Source organism: Momordica charantia (assembly GCF_013281855.1).
Source record: "Momordica charantia cultivar OHB3-1 chromosome 4 unlocalized genomic scaffold, Mcharantia_2.0 BLBB01000004.1, whole genome shotgun sequence".
Classification (NCBI taxonomy): domain Eukaryota; kingdom Viridiplantae; phylum Streptophyta; class Magnoliopsida; order Cucurbitales; family Cucurbitaceae; genus Momordica; species Momordica charantia.
In genome coordinates, this window is record NW_028275162.1 from 7033457 (window position 1) to 7052209 (window position 18753).

An 18753-nucleotide genomic window follows, 5' to 3' on the forward strand; every position below is an offset into this window, starting at 1 on the left:
TTTAAATTTATGGTTAGCAAGAGTTTGAGGTATCAAGTTCCAACCTCTTGACAAGTTTAATACATAAAACTCTCGATATTTCTAAAGTTCGAACCTTAAAGTGGGCACGATGCCTCTAAATATAGAGGAGCAAACCTCCGATATCTACCTATAAAAAAGTTTTTTAAGGGGTAATGGGGTGAAATTAATACACCTCAAGGTTAAAAATGACATTTTTCCCTTGAAAAAACTTAGGACTAAAACAATATTTTAATAAAAGAGGAGGGTAGAAATTGCCTTGAGGCATAGCCCACTCGTATTGGAGATTGTGAACAAAAGCGCGTAGGAGCCACGCTCTCCGAAACCATTAGATTACCATCCTCCGAAATGCCCAAACCAAACCCCTCGCAAATTTCCCTGCTTTTATATATTCCATCATTTTTATGATCGTTTGCATTTGCTAAACCTTCCTAAAACCCCTCCATTTCTTCTGAGTTCCAACAGTTCATTGTCAATAGCCCAGTTTCTTCCGAATTTGATTCATGTCAAAGCCCCTCAAGCTCTTCAAATCCAATGCCTCCAACCCCAAACTTTGGATCGTGATCGGGGTCGGTGTAGCCGGAATTGTAATTTTTGCAGAGACTCGGAGGAGACGAAAGAATGCCAGACTTTTGCAGAGAGCGGACTTCGGTGCTTTCCTCCAGCAGTTTGAGCTTCAGCCTTTCCCTCAGCCTCCGCCTCCCGCCGCCAGACAACCCCTCGCCGGCCTGACTTTCGCCATCAAGGATGTGTTCGTACTCTCCCTTGCTCTCTGATATTTGCTTCAAACAATAAGATTGAGAATCATGTACGCTCATGGGGTTTTTGTTCTCAAGTATTTGTTTTGTGGGGTGCTGCAGGTTCGATGTGAAGGACTACGTGACGGGGTTCGGCAATCCGGACTGGAGGAGAACTCATGATGCTGCTGAGAAGACAGATGGGGTGCTGACTCTTCTGCTCAAGAATGGAGCTGCTTGCGCTGGGAAGACTGTTATGGATGAACTGGGTTTTGGGTAAGCCTCTGTTCATATTCTCAGAGATTATTTATTGGAAATGTTGTTGAGTTGTTTGTCTGTTAATTTAGGATTACTGGGGAGAACAAGCACTATGGAACTCCTACCAATCCAAAATTGGCATCGTGTGTTCCTGGAGGTTCTTCTAGTGGGTCCGCTGTGGCTGTTGCAGGAGAGCTTGTTGACTTCGCACTTGGTTAGTGTAATTGTTATTTGTTCGCGTGCTGTATTGCTAAACCTTTGGGAGAATAAGCAAATATTGGATTTTTTCGCTATTTCGGAGGATCACTTGTGTAAAGTACTTTTGATCGTTCGATGCTTAGATGGGATATTTGAGTCATTTGGCATTTGTTTTATTGTTTTGTGAGGTCATCTTAGCAACTCTATGTTAAAACTTGGTCCATTATAATAAACAATCAATATATTGGAACCTGGGAAGCTATATTGTTAAGGCCTCAATGGTGCACTTGACGTGAAAGACCATTGGAAGATTTGAATCTCCTTTTATGGAAATGCCACTTTTCTTCGAAGATTTGGGGGAGGCTCCAAGTCTAGCAAGATGCTATTTGATCTCATAATGATGTAATTTCTTATTTCTATAATGTTTTTAAATTTCAGGCACTGATACAGTTGGTTGCATCAGAATTCCAGCTTCATTTTGTGGTATACTTGCATTTCGCCCCTCACATGGAGTTGTACCGATGAATAGAGTTTTGTCTAATTCCCAGAGTTTGGATACTATTGGTAAGATGTCATATCATTTGTATATCATTGTTTTGACCTCTTTCTTCATTTTATAATATGGATATTCATTAAAGTTTTTCTTGTGTGGCATTGTTAAGGATGGTTTGCTCGTGATGCTTCCATTCTGCATCGTGTTGGACATGTTCTACTTAAGCTGAATTCAATAGAACCTAGAAGGATGCGTCGCCTTGTTTTTGCTGATGATCTCTTTCAGCTTTCCAAGGTTCCTTTGCAGAAGACTGTTCATGTTGTTAAAAAAGCAATCGAAAGTCTATCTGGCTGTAAGTTTCAGAACTAATCCACATATTTCCTATTGCTGCGTTCAGATCAAATGCTTCAAAGTTTTTTTTTTTTTAAATGATCCCTTGAAATTAAAAAAACAATGCAAAACGTCTTTGGAATGTTAATGCAGCTCTTTGCTTCTGCAGATCAGTCTCCTAAGCACATGAACTTCGGTCAGTACTTGGCTTCCAATGTAGCCAGTCTAAAAGGGTTCAATAAACAATCACCAAACTTGCAAAATGGAATTTCTATCTTGAAAGCTCTCTCATCTGTTATGATTTTATTACAGAGGTATGCAAAGATGATCGTGACTGCCTAATTTTGCACCCTACCTATCTGCTTATGTATAAAATCCTCGAGGTAATCTATGGAATATGGATTAAGAAGTATAGACACAAATGTGTTACACCTTTATGTTTTTTTTATAAGTTTGTTATACCAAAATTTTAAAAAATGGACACAGACATTGGACACAATGCACCTCGACAAATTACATTTTTTGCAAATGAGATTTGAGGTTGGTGTTTATTTGGCTTTTGAAGTTTTAAGAGGAAAACTTTAATTTTTGAGGTTTGGAAAATGGTTCTAAATGGTTGTATGAGTTTATATGATTGTTAGTTGACCAACAGAAAGATAATATGACACTTAACTTGGTGATTGGACTCATCAATGAAATATCTTGTTTCATACAAAAAAAAAAAAAAAAAAGACTTGGTGATTGGACTTTGCTAAGGTGACATTATATCCAATTGGAGAGGTTTTTTGTAACTCCCTTGGATAGGAATTTTCGCCCTCGTGTTATTGTAATTTCATATGATCAATGAAATTGTTTCTTCAAAAAAAGATTTGGCAAAAAATAATAATTTTATATTATTATTTTTCTCCTGATGTGGCATTTTTCCTCCCCTCTCTTCCGTTCTCATTCTTTATCTTCATCTTCATCCATATTTTCCAGCAATCGTCGCCATAGCCGTCGTTGTCGTCATCACCATCCTCTCCCAGCCAACTGCCTTTAGATCTCGTCCTTCAGCAGAGCTCGCTTATGCCACCTCCCTTCTTGCCAATTGCCTTTTCCTCCTTACCAGCCATCGCCCCCTCCTTCATGGAAGATGGTTCTAAATGGTTCCTGAGCTCATTTGATCGTCAACATTCCATATTCGTTCCAAATCTAGAACAAAGGAACATCCTTCGTTCCTAGTTCATTTCGGATTTGGAATTGGAACAAAAGTTTGTTCCCTCGTTCAAATTGTTAGATGTCTTATAAATGATTAAATTTATCCTAACGCATAAGTTTAAGCTGTTGGGTTCATTGGTGATCTAATCATGTTTAAGACTAATAAAGAAACAACCTTTGTTCAGATTTGGAGCGAAGGAACAAAGTAAGTTTGTTCTAGATCTAGAGAAACGTCGGTGATGATGACAGATTAATGAGAGCGACGAGAGAGGAGAAGGGCGACAATGACAACGACTGACGATAAGGGAAGTGATCGCAAGGTTTGTTGAAGGAGGAAGAGAAGAGTTGAGGAAGGAGAGAGAGAAAGACCACATCATCGTCAAGTCATAAAAAATAATATTAAATGATTAGATTATGACAAATCGGCAAAGTATATTCAACAAATTGACTACTACATCATATTTTTATTAGTCAACTAACAGTCAAATGAGTTCAGAGACCATTTAAAACTACTTTCAAAGTCTCATAGACTAATTAGCACCAACCTTAGGAACCAAAAGTGTATTTGCCCTAATTTGTTTAATTTTCATTTTAACCTTTTCTTTCATTTATTTTCTTACCTATACATAACTACAATTTTCTTTGCTTTTTTTCTTCCATGTTTGTCCTCCATTTGATATCACTTTTAATTAATGTATTTGAGCATGATTCCAATGCTCAATAACACATATGATTTGAGGAACCCTGGGATATTTCATTTAAACCTTTTCTTTTGATCGACCGTGATTTTTTATTTTTTATTTTTGATAAGAAACAAAATATGTGTATTCATATCAAGAAGGCCCCGAAAGGGGATACAAACAAAAGGTGGAGGGTAGAGCTAACCCTCCCCAAAGCTCTAAACAATCACCGCTTTCTAATCTTGTGTAAGCAAAAGAAGATCATAGTTACAAAAAACTTTCTTGTGTAGTAAAGCCTACCAAGAAGCTAGATGCTTAATATTCACCCAAAATCAACTTATCTTCAAAAAGCAGACTATTCTGTTCCTTCCATATCGACCATAAAAGAGTTCAGGCCGCACAATTTCAAAGAACCCACGCTTTGCCCTTGAGCTGCCTTCCTCCATAACCTTCAGTAATGAAATCCTCAATTCTTTTCTTCTAGGAATGCAAAGAGAGAAATCTAGCAAAGAAGCTATAAACCCCCAAGCTTTGAAAACAAAAGGGTTGTGGAGAAAGAGGTGGTCGATTGTTTCATTATTGCTCATACACATTGTGTAGGAGAAAGAGTCCATTGAGGGAGTTTCCTCTGAAGTTTCTCTATCCCTCCATAGAACAAAGTCCAAATGAAGAATTTTACCTTCTTTGGGACTCTAAAATTCCAAATCAAGTTTGCCGTAGCTGAATTAAGTTGAAGAGAAGGGGACGTAAGAGCCCTTTGGACCATGATCACTTTCTCTAGAGAGGGTGAGAGAGAGCTGCAATAAGATGAACCATGTTACTCCTTTATTTTTAACTATTAAAACTTCTTTTTTTTTTAGTTGAAAGAAACAATTTCATTGATGATATGAAATTACAAAAGATTGGTCCCAATGCAGGGATTACAAAAAGCTATTCCAACTAGAAATCATAGAGGAAAAGCTATAATGATGAAAAGACGGATGGCATTTACATCAAGAAATGGACAAAAATGCTATTGTTTCTCGAAACCGATCAAACGATAGATCCTATGCAGAAGTTTCTTGTTTGTCAAGGGATCCAGAGGAAAGCGCGGACAAAGCTTTCCCATAGAATCTTATTTTCCTTTTTGAAAAGATGACCCACCAAAGTTGCATCTAACAGTAGGGGGTCGCTCGGTAGAGTAGTAGTCCATCCAAAGGCCGAAAGAAGGTATCCCCAGAACCTATAAGCGTAGCTGCAGAAGACAAAGAGGTATTGCTGTGAAGCTTGTCGTTAGTGTTTATGGCTCTATGGCTCAATTCCCACATCAATAATTTGATCTTTTTTGGATATGGGCCCCTCCAAATGGCTATATAAAGGGGGGAAATCATGTTCTGACACGATTTGGGAGAGGTCCTTGATGAGGGATCTTGTTGTAAAAAGACCATTGGCTTCAAGCTTCCATTTAAAGGAATCGGTGGATTTAGAAAGCCTTATAGCAGACAGGGGTTGTGATTATGATGCCTATTCTTCAATTTCTGCCTCTCTCAGATTCCTTCTTAATCGAATGTTCCAACATCCGGATTCTTCACACCAGAAGTCCTTCACAGTAGCATCCTTTTTAAGGGTCAGATTGAACAGAAGGGGGAATTCATGTGATAAAATCTCCTCATTTAACCAATGGTTTTTACAGAAAGCAGTGTGCTGTCCATTACCAACCTTGTAGCGCAATCAATCAAGAATCAAACTTTGGTATCTGAGGATAGACTTCCATGGGCCTTTTGCAGAGGGGAGAGTTAATCTACCACGGATGATCTTCCATGATGAAATACCGTACTTTGCTGCTATAACTCTCCTCTAAAGGGCTGATTTTTCATGAATGTATCACCAAGTCCATTTCGCTAAAAGGGCCTTGTTTCTGGTCTTCATCTTTACTAAACCGAGACCACTTTCTTTAGGTGGTTGTTGAGTGATGTCCTGCCGTTTTTGGTCGTTAGTACCCTTCCAAAGAAAATTTCTGGTGATACCATCGAGAGATTCAACAACCTTGGTGGGCAAGGAGAATAAAAATAAATAATAGGTGGGCAGGTTGGAGGGGTGTGAGGGTAAGACTACCATCCTTGGAGATGTGAGAGTTTTTCCATGAATAAAGCCTTTTTTAACCTTCTCAACCACCAGATCCTAGAAGAAGATGGAACGATGCTTTCCATTCAAAGGCAGCCCAAGGTATGATGATGGCCAAGATCCAATTTTACAAGCAAATGTTTGGGATAAAACAGCCACTTCTTCGTCCCCTATGTTGATGACCATAATTTCAGATTTTTGAAGATTCACATTAAGTCTAGAAGCATTTTCAAGCAGGTGGACAATGTCAAATCAATGAGAGATTTATCATCATAGGTGGAGAAAATGATGGTGTCATCGGCAAATTGAAGGTGGTGAATAATTACCGACATTCTTCTTACCTCAAAGCCTTTGATAAAGCCACGGTTGGCAGCATGAGAGAGGAGTCTGCTGAGGACATCCACAATCAAAATGAAGAGGAAGGGGATAGAGGCTCACCTTGTTGGAGGCCTCGAGAAGCCAATACTTCACCTCTAGGACGACCATTGATAATAATGGAAAAGTTTGATGAAGAAATACACCCACGAATCCATTTTATCCATGTGTGACCGAAACCTTTATGCATTAAGACTTCATCAAGAAAGTCCCAATCAACTTTGTCAAAGGCTTTTTCTATATCGAGTTTGATGACCACCTCTTTTTCTTCTTTCTTTTCCATTCATCAATGATTTCGTTGGCTACGAGGGAGGCATCAAGGGTTTGACGATCCGCCACAAAGGCTGATTTCTCTTTTGTAATGATGGAGGGCAGGAGGGGTTTAAGTCTCTCAGATAAGACCCTAGCAATGATCTTATACATGCATGCGATGAGACTAATGGGTCTGAAATCACCTACTTTTTGGGCGTCGATTTTCTTGAGGATGAGGCAAATATAGGTTTCATTGAGGCTTGCATTGATGATGCCATTCTTAAAAAAATCTTGGAACACCCTCAACCAGAAATGAAAGGGCAGGGTGAGGGATAAGGGGGGAAGCCCCTAAATTGAGAGGTGCAGGAGCAGTGAACATACTCTTGCAAAAGAGGAAGAAATGTGGTAAAGAGGAGTTTCGGGCGTAGGAGTTCATTCATCTATAATAGGAGAAGCAGGTGCAAAAGTAGTAGCAGTAGCACGTGCTTCCTTGATATCGAAACGATTTTTAGGCAGTGAATCTCAATCTTTCTTACAACTATAATAAGGTTTGATTTTTGTGCTTCCATGAATCTAGGAACTTTTGCTCGCATTGTATCATTTGGTCCCAACAAGCTGACAGCTGATGGCTGTTACTTCAAGTGTTTTTCCTTGAGCTAATCCTCTTGCAGGAGCTCGGACAGTTCGCAACAACACCTCCACCAGCTCAGGCAGGTCCATCTACTTCCGCACAGTTTGTCACTGCTCGGTGCTGGAAGGTCGGAAGGAGAAGTGTTATAAGGAAATTGATCCCTATTCATTCGGTCAAAGTCTCCACGGGCACTTGACTCGAGAGATGGAGACATAAAGGTGCGATAAAGTCCTCGGTGGCTGAGTCTCTCGATATTGAGTCGACCCCGCTCTGAGCAAGCATCGAAGGAATTAATCCAATGCTGGCATCGCCTATTTCTCGTTCTTGCTCGGGAGCCAAAACGAAAACGCCTACTACCTACTGTACTGGATCGTTGACCAGGTGTTCGACCCTTGTGTTCTTTCGGGCGAGAAGCGGGCATCTCCCGCAACGCAAGCTGCATTGTTCGCCATGATCAACCAGGTGCTCCTACCCAAGCGGACTAATGAATGCCAACTGGAAGAACATGTCGTGTTGGATGGTGTTCCAAATTTTTTTGTAGAATTCCGCAGTGAAACCGTTTGGGTCGGGTGTTTTGAGAGATTTTAAATCTTTGACAGCACTCCATATTTCCTCCTCCAAGAAGGGCTTTTCCAAATCTGCACTCTGTAAGGGAGTCACAGGACTCCAATCAAGTGGTGTAGGGATGAATTTGCTTCCTTCTTTTTTTGTGTACAGACCCGTAAAGAAAGTAATGAATTCTTTCTCAATATCTTTTTTAGAGGTTAAGCTCTTACCATCTTGTGAGAGAATCTCTGTTATAGTGTTCTTCCTTCTTTTAGCAGCCATGATGTGATGAAAGAAGGAGATATTCAGGTCTCCTTCCCGTAACCAAGTTGATTTACAACGCTGTCTCCACATGATTTCCTCATTGGTTGTTATGGACAGAAGCTATGTTTTGATGGATCTTCTTTGTGTGGTCGGTACCGGCAAAAGCTATTGGTGAGGAGCTGACCAAGGAGAGCTCAGCGAGGAGCTGGTTTTTATGGAGTGTGGTGCTCCCAAAAGTTGATTTACTCCAAGTCTTGACGACTGTTTTCAACCCTTTCAGTTTTTGAGTAAAGCCATGTCCCGACAAACCTCTAAAGGGCGTGTTTAACCACCAATAACCAACTAGTGGGGAGAATGATTGGTGCTGCAACCATGAATTCTCGAGACGGAAAGGAGTGGTGCCCCATTTATTCATGCCAAAGGATAGGTGAAGAGGGTAGTGGTTTGATGTTGGTCGGTTTAAGCGCTTGATAAAGGCATTCTGGTACGTCTAGAGGAAAGCCTCGATAGCTAAGAACCAATCAAATAAGAGTGTGGGTGGGGGCTTCTCTAAAGTCCGACCATGTGTATAGCCTGTTGGGAAGGGGAATTTCAATGAGACCGACATTGTCAATGAAGTCATTGAAGCACTGCATATTCCTGGTAGGTCTACGAATGATTGATTTTTCTTTTGTCCACCTAATGGCATTAAAGTCACCCCCACAGACATACACTGATCAGAGCAGAGCCCAGAAATATCCATCAATTCATCCCAGAAGGAGGGCTTTTCCTCTGTCTTAGTGGGGCCATATACTCCTTAAGCCAAAAATTGGATCAATCAGATAGAGAGATGAGAAGGGTTAGATAGAAAACACCTTTTGTAATGTGAGAAATATGGAAGGATGGGTCATTCCACATTATAAGGATGGCCCCTGATGAACCACTCGAGTCCAAAGTAGTCCATCCGATGTTCCTCGAACACCATAGAGATTTGATATCAAGGCGGTCCATTTGTTCCAGCTTAGTTTCTTGCAAGATGACAATAGTGGGACAGTGTCTGATGATGAGGTCCTTGACAAGGGCTTGTTTATGCCAAGAGCCCAATCCCCTGATGTTCCATGAAAGAATAATCATTTAGAGGGGTTTGATCCACTATTAGTACGTGAACTCTGAGGTTTTCCATAATTGACAAAAGAGGTGAGGTCGATTATCTCCTAGATGAGACCTCTATTTGATTTTTTGGTGGCAAGCATCTTTTTTGTGGCTTTGGCGGGCATGGCTGTAATTCCCAGCCCCCATGGAAAAGATCCATGGGACAAAGGTAAGGAAGGGATGAATGGTGGGGTCGAAAAGCATGGGGGAATGAAGTTGGGGTGTCAATTCCAACCGGGAGAAAAGTGTGGGGTCCTAAGGGCAAATGGGGAGGTCAAGAGGAGGGGGAAGGGTAGAAAAGGGTGAGGCTTTTAGAGGAGAGAGGTAGGGGGCTGGAAAGTCATAAATCAGAATCAGAGAGAAGCTCTTGTTGGTTTGTGACGAATTTAGTTCCCACAAAGATGGATCCCTTCTTCCGAATGTTAACGACTATTTTTTGTTTAGGGTTGTCTAAGAGGTGAGAAGGGGGGGGGGGGGGGGGAGTACTCCGACAGACGGGTTAGAGTTGACAGAAGGATGGAGAGGGATTTGAGATATGTGTGAGAAGGATAGAGATTTGGGTAAGGTCTGGAGTTAGGGGATGTTTGTGAAATGAGGGGAGGGTCAACGGTGGATAATGCCAATCGTGATGGTGAAAAGTCCTCTGAGACAGGCCCCTTGGTTTGTAGTTAGGGGGGGGGGGGGGCGCAGATGTCTGATGAGTAAAAGGCACTGGGACTGTAATGGGTGGGTAGGTAGGGGGTTTGATGTTGATGGGTCAATATGCGGGCTAGGTAGGGACATAGATTGTCAGGTAAAGGATTAGAGGAAGGTACAGGCTGGTGACTTTTTGTAAGGGCTGTGTAGGTCGCAGCAGGGGATGCGTCTCTAGGGTACATACCCAGTACCTGCGCCTCGGATAATGATGTCGTTGGATGGTGATCGGTGCCGGAAAAACCTGCGGGAGAATTCCATGGATTTCGGCCGAGAAACCCATGTGCTGATCTAAATTATAGAAAGGGTCGATAGTGACCTTGATGCTGGTCGAAGGGCTGATGTGGACCCAGATTTCAGCTGGAATGAAACCAAAAGGGTTGGCCTTTATTTTAATGGAAGCCTTGAAGAGGTCAAGGGGTGATAAGGTCTTCTTAGTCGTTTCAAGCTAGCTACCACCCGCATCGTCGATAAATTTCAGGGTTGTTTAATCTCAGTGATCGAAAGGGAGGTTTAAGATTTTTATCCAGCCCCCGTAAGATGGAATTACAGGTGGGTGAAGCTGGGGGTCACTGTTCCACTGAATCAATTTGAGCTGATACTTGCCAACCTTGTACCAACCTTTGATGTTGCAGAGTATAATGCCCTGTTCCTTGCTTTCACACTTGAGGAGGTTTTGATTGCTGGTCCCTTGAGGAGGTTTTGATTGCTGGTCCTTGGGGGCTAGCTCCGGTGGGGGTCGAAGAGGCAATGGCTAGAGATATGGTGGGGACCTTTGTCGAAGGAGTAAGGGGGGAGTTCACCAGGTATAAAATGCTTTCTATCCCTTTCTTTCTTCACATATGGGGATCAAAATTTGGGGGGAGTTCAGCAGGGTATAAAAGGCTTTCCTTCCCTTTCTTCATATATGGGGATCAAAATCTTGTTTAAGCCTCCATTATTGTCCAGCCTCGCAACCTCTGCTATGATACCTTTCCTGTTGGATGTCTTCTCAATCTAGATTGTTTGTTCTTCAAAGCTGGCTTCTCTGAAGAACTTTTGATTGAGAGGGACATCAATGAGGGAGGAGAAAGTTGATTCAATCCATTTTAGGGAAGACCAGTGGAGGGAAAGGAAAAAGACCTTGTCTTTGGTGTTTAAGAGATGCAGAACTTCGTACCTCTGGATCTGTGGTCAATGTCGATGGTGAGGCATTTTCTTTCAATGACAATAGAGCAAGGGTGAGCTTTTTGGGCCATGGTGAATAAAGAGGTGGACAGCTACCATGGTGGGAGCCAGCGGCGAAGTAGGGAGAGGGGAGAGAGAGAGGTTACTATTGAGAGGCCTTAAATTTAGCAAAGTCGAATTAACCATTAAAACTATTAGGCTTCTCCATATTCTTAAGGTATGGCTGTTGTGTTGATTGTTGATGCTGTGTCACATGTGTTGGGAAGTTCAATACTAAATGGTAAAAATGTGGACATCTCATTTTTGGTGTACAAGTCTTGTCATGTGTTGGAATGTTGTCAGTGCCCTGGAAAATGTCTATTTCATACTCCTAACCTGGAGGATTGTTGAGCCTTCCTCAATGATGGACCTTATCTTTCACTGTTGATTGTTGAACTGTAATTGCTCTACAATGGTTGAAGTTAAAATGCATGTTCTGGTATATCTCAGCTTCTAATGTTGTATGTTTGGAAATATGTACCATCTTCAACTTGTTGTTTTCTTTCAGGACTGTAAATGGCTTTACTAATCAATGTGATGTGACGTATGCTTTTCAGATGTGAATTTAAACTAAATCATGAAGAATGGATTAAGTCAGTCAAACCCAAGTTAGGATCTAATGCGTCTGAAGATGTTCTTGCAGCGATTAACACATCTTTTGATGATATGAAAACTCTATATAAAGTCAGAACAGAGATGAGAATTGCACTTCAAAGTTTATTAAAGGTATATCCAATTTATTGTTTGTATATTGAGATGAGTATTTGTTAGTATGTGTGTTCTGCAGCAAATCCAATAATTTTGCTTTATAAGTTATGGGGCTGTTTGTGATCAAATTCCGAAGGATATACAATGGCTATACTGAATCTTTTATTAGTAATCGATGCTTCCATTTTGCATCAGTATATGTGGCTGTTTGGAAATTACCCTCTATAACAGTTCTTGAAATTTGTTATAGAAATCTGTTGTAGAATCATTTTCAAATACCAATCAGATTTGCTTTTAAGATATGATGTTTTTTTGGATTTGAGTTATTGTTCACCAGCCTTGAACAAAAATTGTTCTGGAAAAAAAAATAGTAGATCCTTGAGAATACAGTAAGAGAACAATTAGTAAAAATTACTTAATCATGTTTGCATGTTCTCTTTCCTGGAACGTTATTCTTTTGTCCCTGACTACTTTTGATCATGGGAAGAGAGGGACTGTAAACCATAAGGATGACCCATCTTTCTATTATAAGTTTAAAGATATAAAGAAGGCTCCTTTGAGAACCTCTTTATCTAAGATAGACTGTTTGTTCCAAAAAAAAAAAAAAAGGTATGGTTCAGGAATTATTACTGTATCTTACCACATTTCTATGTTGAAATCTTTAGAAAGTTTGAGGCCACCAAACTTTGTTGTGGCCTAAAGGACTGATAGAACCCAAACGACTAATAAGATAATGAAATATTAAAGATATAATAACTACAATACTCCCCAGTAATCAGAGGAACTTGGACCTACTCTGTCTTGAGTATCCTTACTCAAATCTAAATCATACTAACCAATTATCTACCTTCATCCTTACCCCCTCACTCTATTTATAATAGAACCCTACTAATAACTTTCCTACTCATTACTAATATATCCTTAATACTCTAATAATATCCCCAATTACCCCAAAGGTCAATCCTATCAGGGACCCCCTCCATTCAGTTTGAATCTAAACTGCTGGGTCTTCACAACGAACTTTGCAAAGTTTGTCTCGGAGCATACCATGAAACAGCAGCCACCCAATATTTTCTGCCCTCTAGTGTTTTCGAGGCGCAAGGCACACCTCAAGGCGACAAGCCCTTTGATCGCCTTGAGGCGAGAGGCGATAAAAAGGCGACGTCCGACTGAAGCGAAACACACCTTGATAAATAAATAAAAATTATATATATAGTGCATAGATTTATATAGTAAACATAGTTTAAAAAATCAATACCAAAATAGTGTCATAGTAAATGTCAACAAGATACATAAAACAACCAAATTCTATTAGTTCCCAACAAAGACAAGCAACATTAAGAAATACTGGTGTTTGGAATCGAACAAAAGTAAATGTAAGTGATAAAAGATCATCATCCTCATCTAAATCTAAATTCTCTTCATCTTGGACATCCTCACAATCTTTCTTTTTCTAATTCTTCTTCTTCGGTGTCATTATCATCATCACTAGCCACCATTGGCATAGGCGTGAAATGAAAGAGATGAAAAGGAATACATAAGATAAAAGAATAAAAAAAAAGAAAGAAACCTTCGAGCGAGAGTGAACGTCAGAGGAGGAGGCGGCGGCGCGTCGATGGTTTGAGACTGCAGGTGGGTGAAAGTCGAGAGGCAGAGAGTGAGAAATTAAGGTTTGGGTATTTCTTTTATGAGGCAGAGAGAAATAGAATATGTTTCTAAACCTATTTAAAAAAAAAAAAAAAAAAGAGGCAGACCACCTCGCTTCAACGAGGCGATCGCCTTGCCTCAGGTGAGAGGCGCACAAGGTGAGCGCTCGATTGAAGGCCCTCGCCTGGGCACCTTGCAAGGCGCAGCTGGGCGAAATCGCGTCGCCTCTCGCCTAAGGCGAGCGCTCGGGTGCACGTCGAAATCACTGCTGCCCTCTTTGAAATGAACAAATTTTGTAAGGCCATTCCCTCTGTGAGTCAACTTCTTTTAGTACATTCCTTCTGTGAGTCAACCTCTTTTAGTACGCAAAAGGAACCAGAACCAATTTCCCTCTTAATTTTCTAAAGGTTTAATGTTTTGAGGGGGTTCTGAAGCAAGTTAGGAGATACTTCGCCCAACCACCTTCAGCTTCCCTAAGCACTATAACTGCATACATGTTGAATGTACCATTCTCCTTAAGTAGCTGCTTAGTCTGTTCCCACAAGAGCATATGAAAACTCTTTCCTTAAATCGTATGAGAAGTTTGACAACTTTCCATGCTTAGCTGGAACGACAGACATAAGCCTGGCCATGGAAAGTGAAGCAGCAAGCAAGGGTGAGGTGACTGAAGAGGAGAGAGCAGGGGAGAGAGGACATGTTTGGTAGATTTTTTCAGGCAATATCTTCAGCCTCTTATGTATGTTTTACATTATTCGTATGCAATATTCAGATTAAAGCTCTGTTATATTCCAAAAACTTTCCAGTTGAATACTCTCCACCTTGATTTTGTTCTCCAGGGTTAAACTGTTATTCAGACCTCCTTGTAGCCTAGGAACTATTTTTCCATTACTGTTCGGAGTCGTTTAACCATTTCACCATTTTAAGGGACAAAGGAAATTTGAGTGGACACGACAAGGCATGATGAGAAGAAGTGTTGAAAGATTAGGGAAGTGGACAAATAAACTCATAATAATCATATTTGGCAGTGGGAAGGAAGGTTACAACTTACAAAAATCCTGATGATTTAGATTTCTGAATACTTAGCTTGGAGCTATCATACTATCATCATTTGTCTTTGATAATGCTTTTATGTATATCAATGAAAAGGATTTCTTGTTTCAAAAAAGAAAAAGTGCTATTATTATTTATCAACTGTATGGTTTTACTCTTAGAATGACTTGGGAATAGTTGTATTGGTCACTAATTCTTACTCTAATTATTTCTTTATGTTTTTCCTGCTAATTATTTGTTGTTATTCTTTTCTTTTTCACTCTAGGATGATGGGATATTAGTCATTCCCACAATTGCAGATCCCCCACAAAAATTTAGTTCAAAGAAGGGAATTTCTTCTGAGTTTCGTGATAGGATATTTGCATTAACAAGCATTTCAAGCATGTCTGGTTGCTGTGAAGTAAGTTAATAGAATCAAGTTTCAGTTATTTTCTGTCTAGAAGGCTCAGAGTAACATGTTAATGTTATAACATCATATTGCCAGGTTGCCGTTCCATTAGGAAGGCACGATGATTGTCCCATCTCCATTTCACTTTTATCATTTCATGGTGCCGATAAGTTTCTTCTGGACACTGTCTTGGATATGTACTCAGCTCTTCAAGAGCAAGTTGGCATTGCTTCCAATTTATTGCCATTTGCTGATACCAACGGTGACATGGATGCTTCTGAACTATTGAAAGAGAAGGTTTGCCACAATTGCTAATACAATGACTTTAATACTTTATGTCAGTTATCTCAATACTAACATGATAATGTAATTTAATGTACAGCGGTTTCTTCTTGTCCACAAACTAGAAAGATTGTTTTTCGATATCGTTTTAGGGTTTAAGTAAAATGATAAAGTTATTTGTCCCCCTCTGCTTGTAAAAATTGAGTGACTGGATGCGGGAAAATAAATGTGATGTAATATTAGATGAGTAATAGAAGTGTAGTAATTTCCTTGGGGATCCTTGAACAGAATGTGTGAAGGCCTAGATTTTTCTCAATGATGGCTCAGATTATAGATTTCGAAAAGGATTATTTCAAATATTTTTCTCCATCCTGTCTTTGCACTTGTTCTTAACCCTTGACTTCGAATAGAATGAAAAAGTTTTTTCCACCTTATATGTCTACTCTTTCTAACTGGTATTTCAATTTTCACATTCCCACTTCAAGTTGTCATCCCCTACGCATTATACTGATTTTGTCGTTATGAACTTTATTTTTATTTGTTGACTACTAACTCGAGCTTTTGAGCTTTAGTATAAAAAATATTGCCCAAACATTATGTAGTTGCAGGAGATTTGACATGAAAGTTATGCATGATATCGCCAACTTTGTGTGCTTTGACATCGTTGGTTCAGAAACATCTGGAGTTTACTAGTTTTACTCATTGCAACTTAGTTTCTTTGTTGGTGGCTATCATTTTTTCAGTTTGAACGGTTTACTAAAAAGGAAAGAAATGATTTCCAGGGTAATGCAGCTTTTAAAGGAAGACAGTGGAATAAAGCTGTTAATTATTACACGGAAGCTATCAAATTAAATGGGACAATTGCGACTTACTATAGCAACCGAGCTGCTGCTTACTTAGAGTTAGGCTGGTATGTTACCTCAAAGATTTCAATCAGTTATTTCCAAATTTTACGTGGTACGTACTAACTTCATCTATTACTTGAATTCCAATGCATGTGTAGCTTTCAACAAGCCGAAGATGACTGCAGCAAAGCAATATTACTTGACAAGAAGGTAACGCTGGGAATTCATTCTTATTTTTTGAGAAACTGTTGTTTTAGAGCGAAATAAAGAATATACAGGGGCTATTCAGAAAAACAGTCCAACATAGAAGGAGCCAAAACAAAAAACAGCAAAGGCAAAAATCAAGACACCAAGGAAAACATTACAAAAAGGGCTCTTAAAGGTTGAGGATAAGGGAAGGACAGTTGCAAAACTCTGTTGTAGACATTTAAGGGGAGGTGTTATACCTAGCCATAGTCCACTCCCTTCAAAATTCACCACCACTCTAAATGGGACAAATGTGACTAACACATCCAATTTAATGTTTGTTGCTACATCCATCCACCAAGCTGTAGATGGGGACTAAAACTTCCAGCAAGATTTTTACTGTTGCTGTACTTGCTGCTGCTGCTCTCTCTTAATTATTATTAAATTTTATTTTCTAAAAAGATTTATTCACGAGGATAGCTTCCTATGAAGATATTTATTGTACATAAACCAAGTGCCAAGTCTTTGGTGGAGCAGGAGCATATTAAATATTTATCCATTTTAGGTGAATTGGAATACTCTGTTACACATGCTGGGCTGGGTGTTTATAAGATGCCTACTTTCAATTTCATCTTTGGTGCTAGAGAATCTGCTAAAAAGATGATATTCTTAACATTTATTGCATTATGCAGAATGTGAAGGCATATCTCAGACGGGGAACTGCCAGAGAATCTCTTTTTCTTTGTAAAGAAGCAATCAAAGGTGAGAATTATGATTTTTTTCATGGTAGAACTTGAAACATATTGTAATCTGAAGCTTCATTGTCCAGGTGTTCTAGTGCTGCTCTTTCATTGCATGCCTTATTGAACTATTGCATTTTCCTAAAAGAATTAAATCTACACACATTGCTCAATAGATTAAGATTTTTTAGTGTATTAAAATTTTAAGAGCAAATTTATATTTTAATAATATTAGATTGATCTGTGCATCTAGCAGAACTTATGGGTATTCTTTAGAGTTTAGAACCCTGAAAATTTTGGATGCTCAAGTGAAACATATTCACAAGCTTTCTGGAGAGAGATTTTAATAATTAACCCAAGTCTCCCTCGTAAAAGAAACCAGGTGATGTCGTGTTCATAGTTAATGTAAAATGGTCATGAGGGCATTTCATGTTCCGTAGGTTTTGTGCATTCTTATGGAAGTGTTTTTTCCTTGTTATCGAAAGCGTGTTTCAGTGCATGGTTAAGAAATATTTGCTTTCCTTTCTCATATTTTTGCAGATTTCAAGCATGCTCTTGTCCTCGAACCGCAGAATAAAGTTGCGAATCTTGCTGAAAAGAGATTAAGAAAACTGATCAGTTGAGGACCCAATTCTCATACAGAAAACAAAAAAGAAAACCCTAATGAAATGACCAAAAAGGTAAAATGGGGAAAAAACAAAGGCCAAGCTGATAGAAGCAAAGAGTAGAGTTAGAAGCCAGTGAGAGCTGCTGGCTGCTGCTGCAAATTTTGTCAGTATATATTATTCAACTTTTCTGTAGTCAAACCTTATTTTGGCACATGACCATGTGGAATTCTTCTCCCTTGAACTGTGAGAAATTCAATAGAAATTTTGGGTGCTTGTTCAGTGTTCTTGTGAAACCCTTTTTTTTTTTTTTTACCTTTTCCTGAACTTGTTTACAGACCATTTAGGCTGCTGAATGTAGAGAATTGAAGGGAGTACTACGGAGAAGGTTGAGAATTGTTGGCGTAAATGTTTGGAAGAAATTCCAGGATACACTTAGTTCATCTCAGTGTAAAAGTGTTCAGTATAGGATATTCATGTATTGATATAGACGAGGTGGAGAAATGGATCTATAAAACTCCAACTATTCTGTTATTTAGTTAAGTTCATTGGTTCCACAGGTTTCTCCTTTTCAGAAAGTTTGTTAACTTTTGTTATTTAGTTACGTTCATTGGTTCCACAGGTTTCTCCTTTTCAGAAAGTTTGTTGACTTTAGTTTTCATAATAGGATTGAAATCTGAATAAGGATGAATCGAGTTAATTAAGAGAGAATGGATTCAAATTCCATGACGACCACCTATTTTAGGAATTAGTAATTCATATGTATTTCCTGACACTAAATGTTATAGGATTAGGCAGTTGTCTTGTGAGATTAGTCGATGTGCGCGTAAGCTGGTTTAGGTACTTGCGGATATAAAAAAAAAATAATAATAATAAAGATGAATCGAGTTTAGACCATTATCTAGTCAAAAGTAGGGGAGTAAATCAGTTCGACTCGATTTTTTTTTGGCCAAATCAGTTGAACCTATTGGCTCTATCAAATCAAATTTATTCAGTTTGGATTAGATCAGTTATTGGATTCAGGTGAGTGAAAAGTTGAAGCCTGAGCAGATCTTTTCTTGCCAAGATAAGTAGTTTTGTTAGTCAACTAATTGGTCATATTTTATTCATGAAATTAAGGGTATAAGCAGATAGATTGGTAGTGAGAGAAAAATAGGTTAGATGAGGGGAGTAGTGAGTGACAATGGTGT

At 39.3% G+C, this 18753-nt stretch overlaps 1 protein-coding gene across 1 annotated transcript; it reads left to right on the forward strand.

The window, feature by feature from the left end:
- Positions 1–307: 307 nt before the first annotated feature.
- TOC64-V (translocon at the outer membrane of chloroplasts 64-V) lies at positions 308–17845 on the forward strand. Its single transcript, XM_022286265.2, has 13 exons — positions 308–769; positions 879–1031; positions 1103–1227; positions 1650–1775; positions 1874–2056; positions 2204–2348; positions 11670–11838; positions 14783–14917; positions 15002–15202; positions 15970–16097; positions 16191–16242; positions 16911–16980; positions 17499–17845. The coding sequence occupies exons 1-13, from the start codon at positions 522–524 to the stop codon at positions 17579–17581; spliced, it is 1818 nt and encodes a 605-aa protein (XP_022141957.1). The 5' UTR covers positions 308–521; the 3' UTR covers positions 17582–17845.
- The last annotated feature ends 908 nt before the right edge of the window (positions 17846–18753 follow it).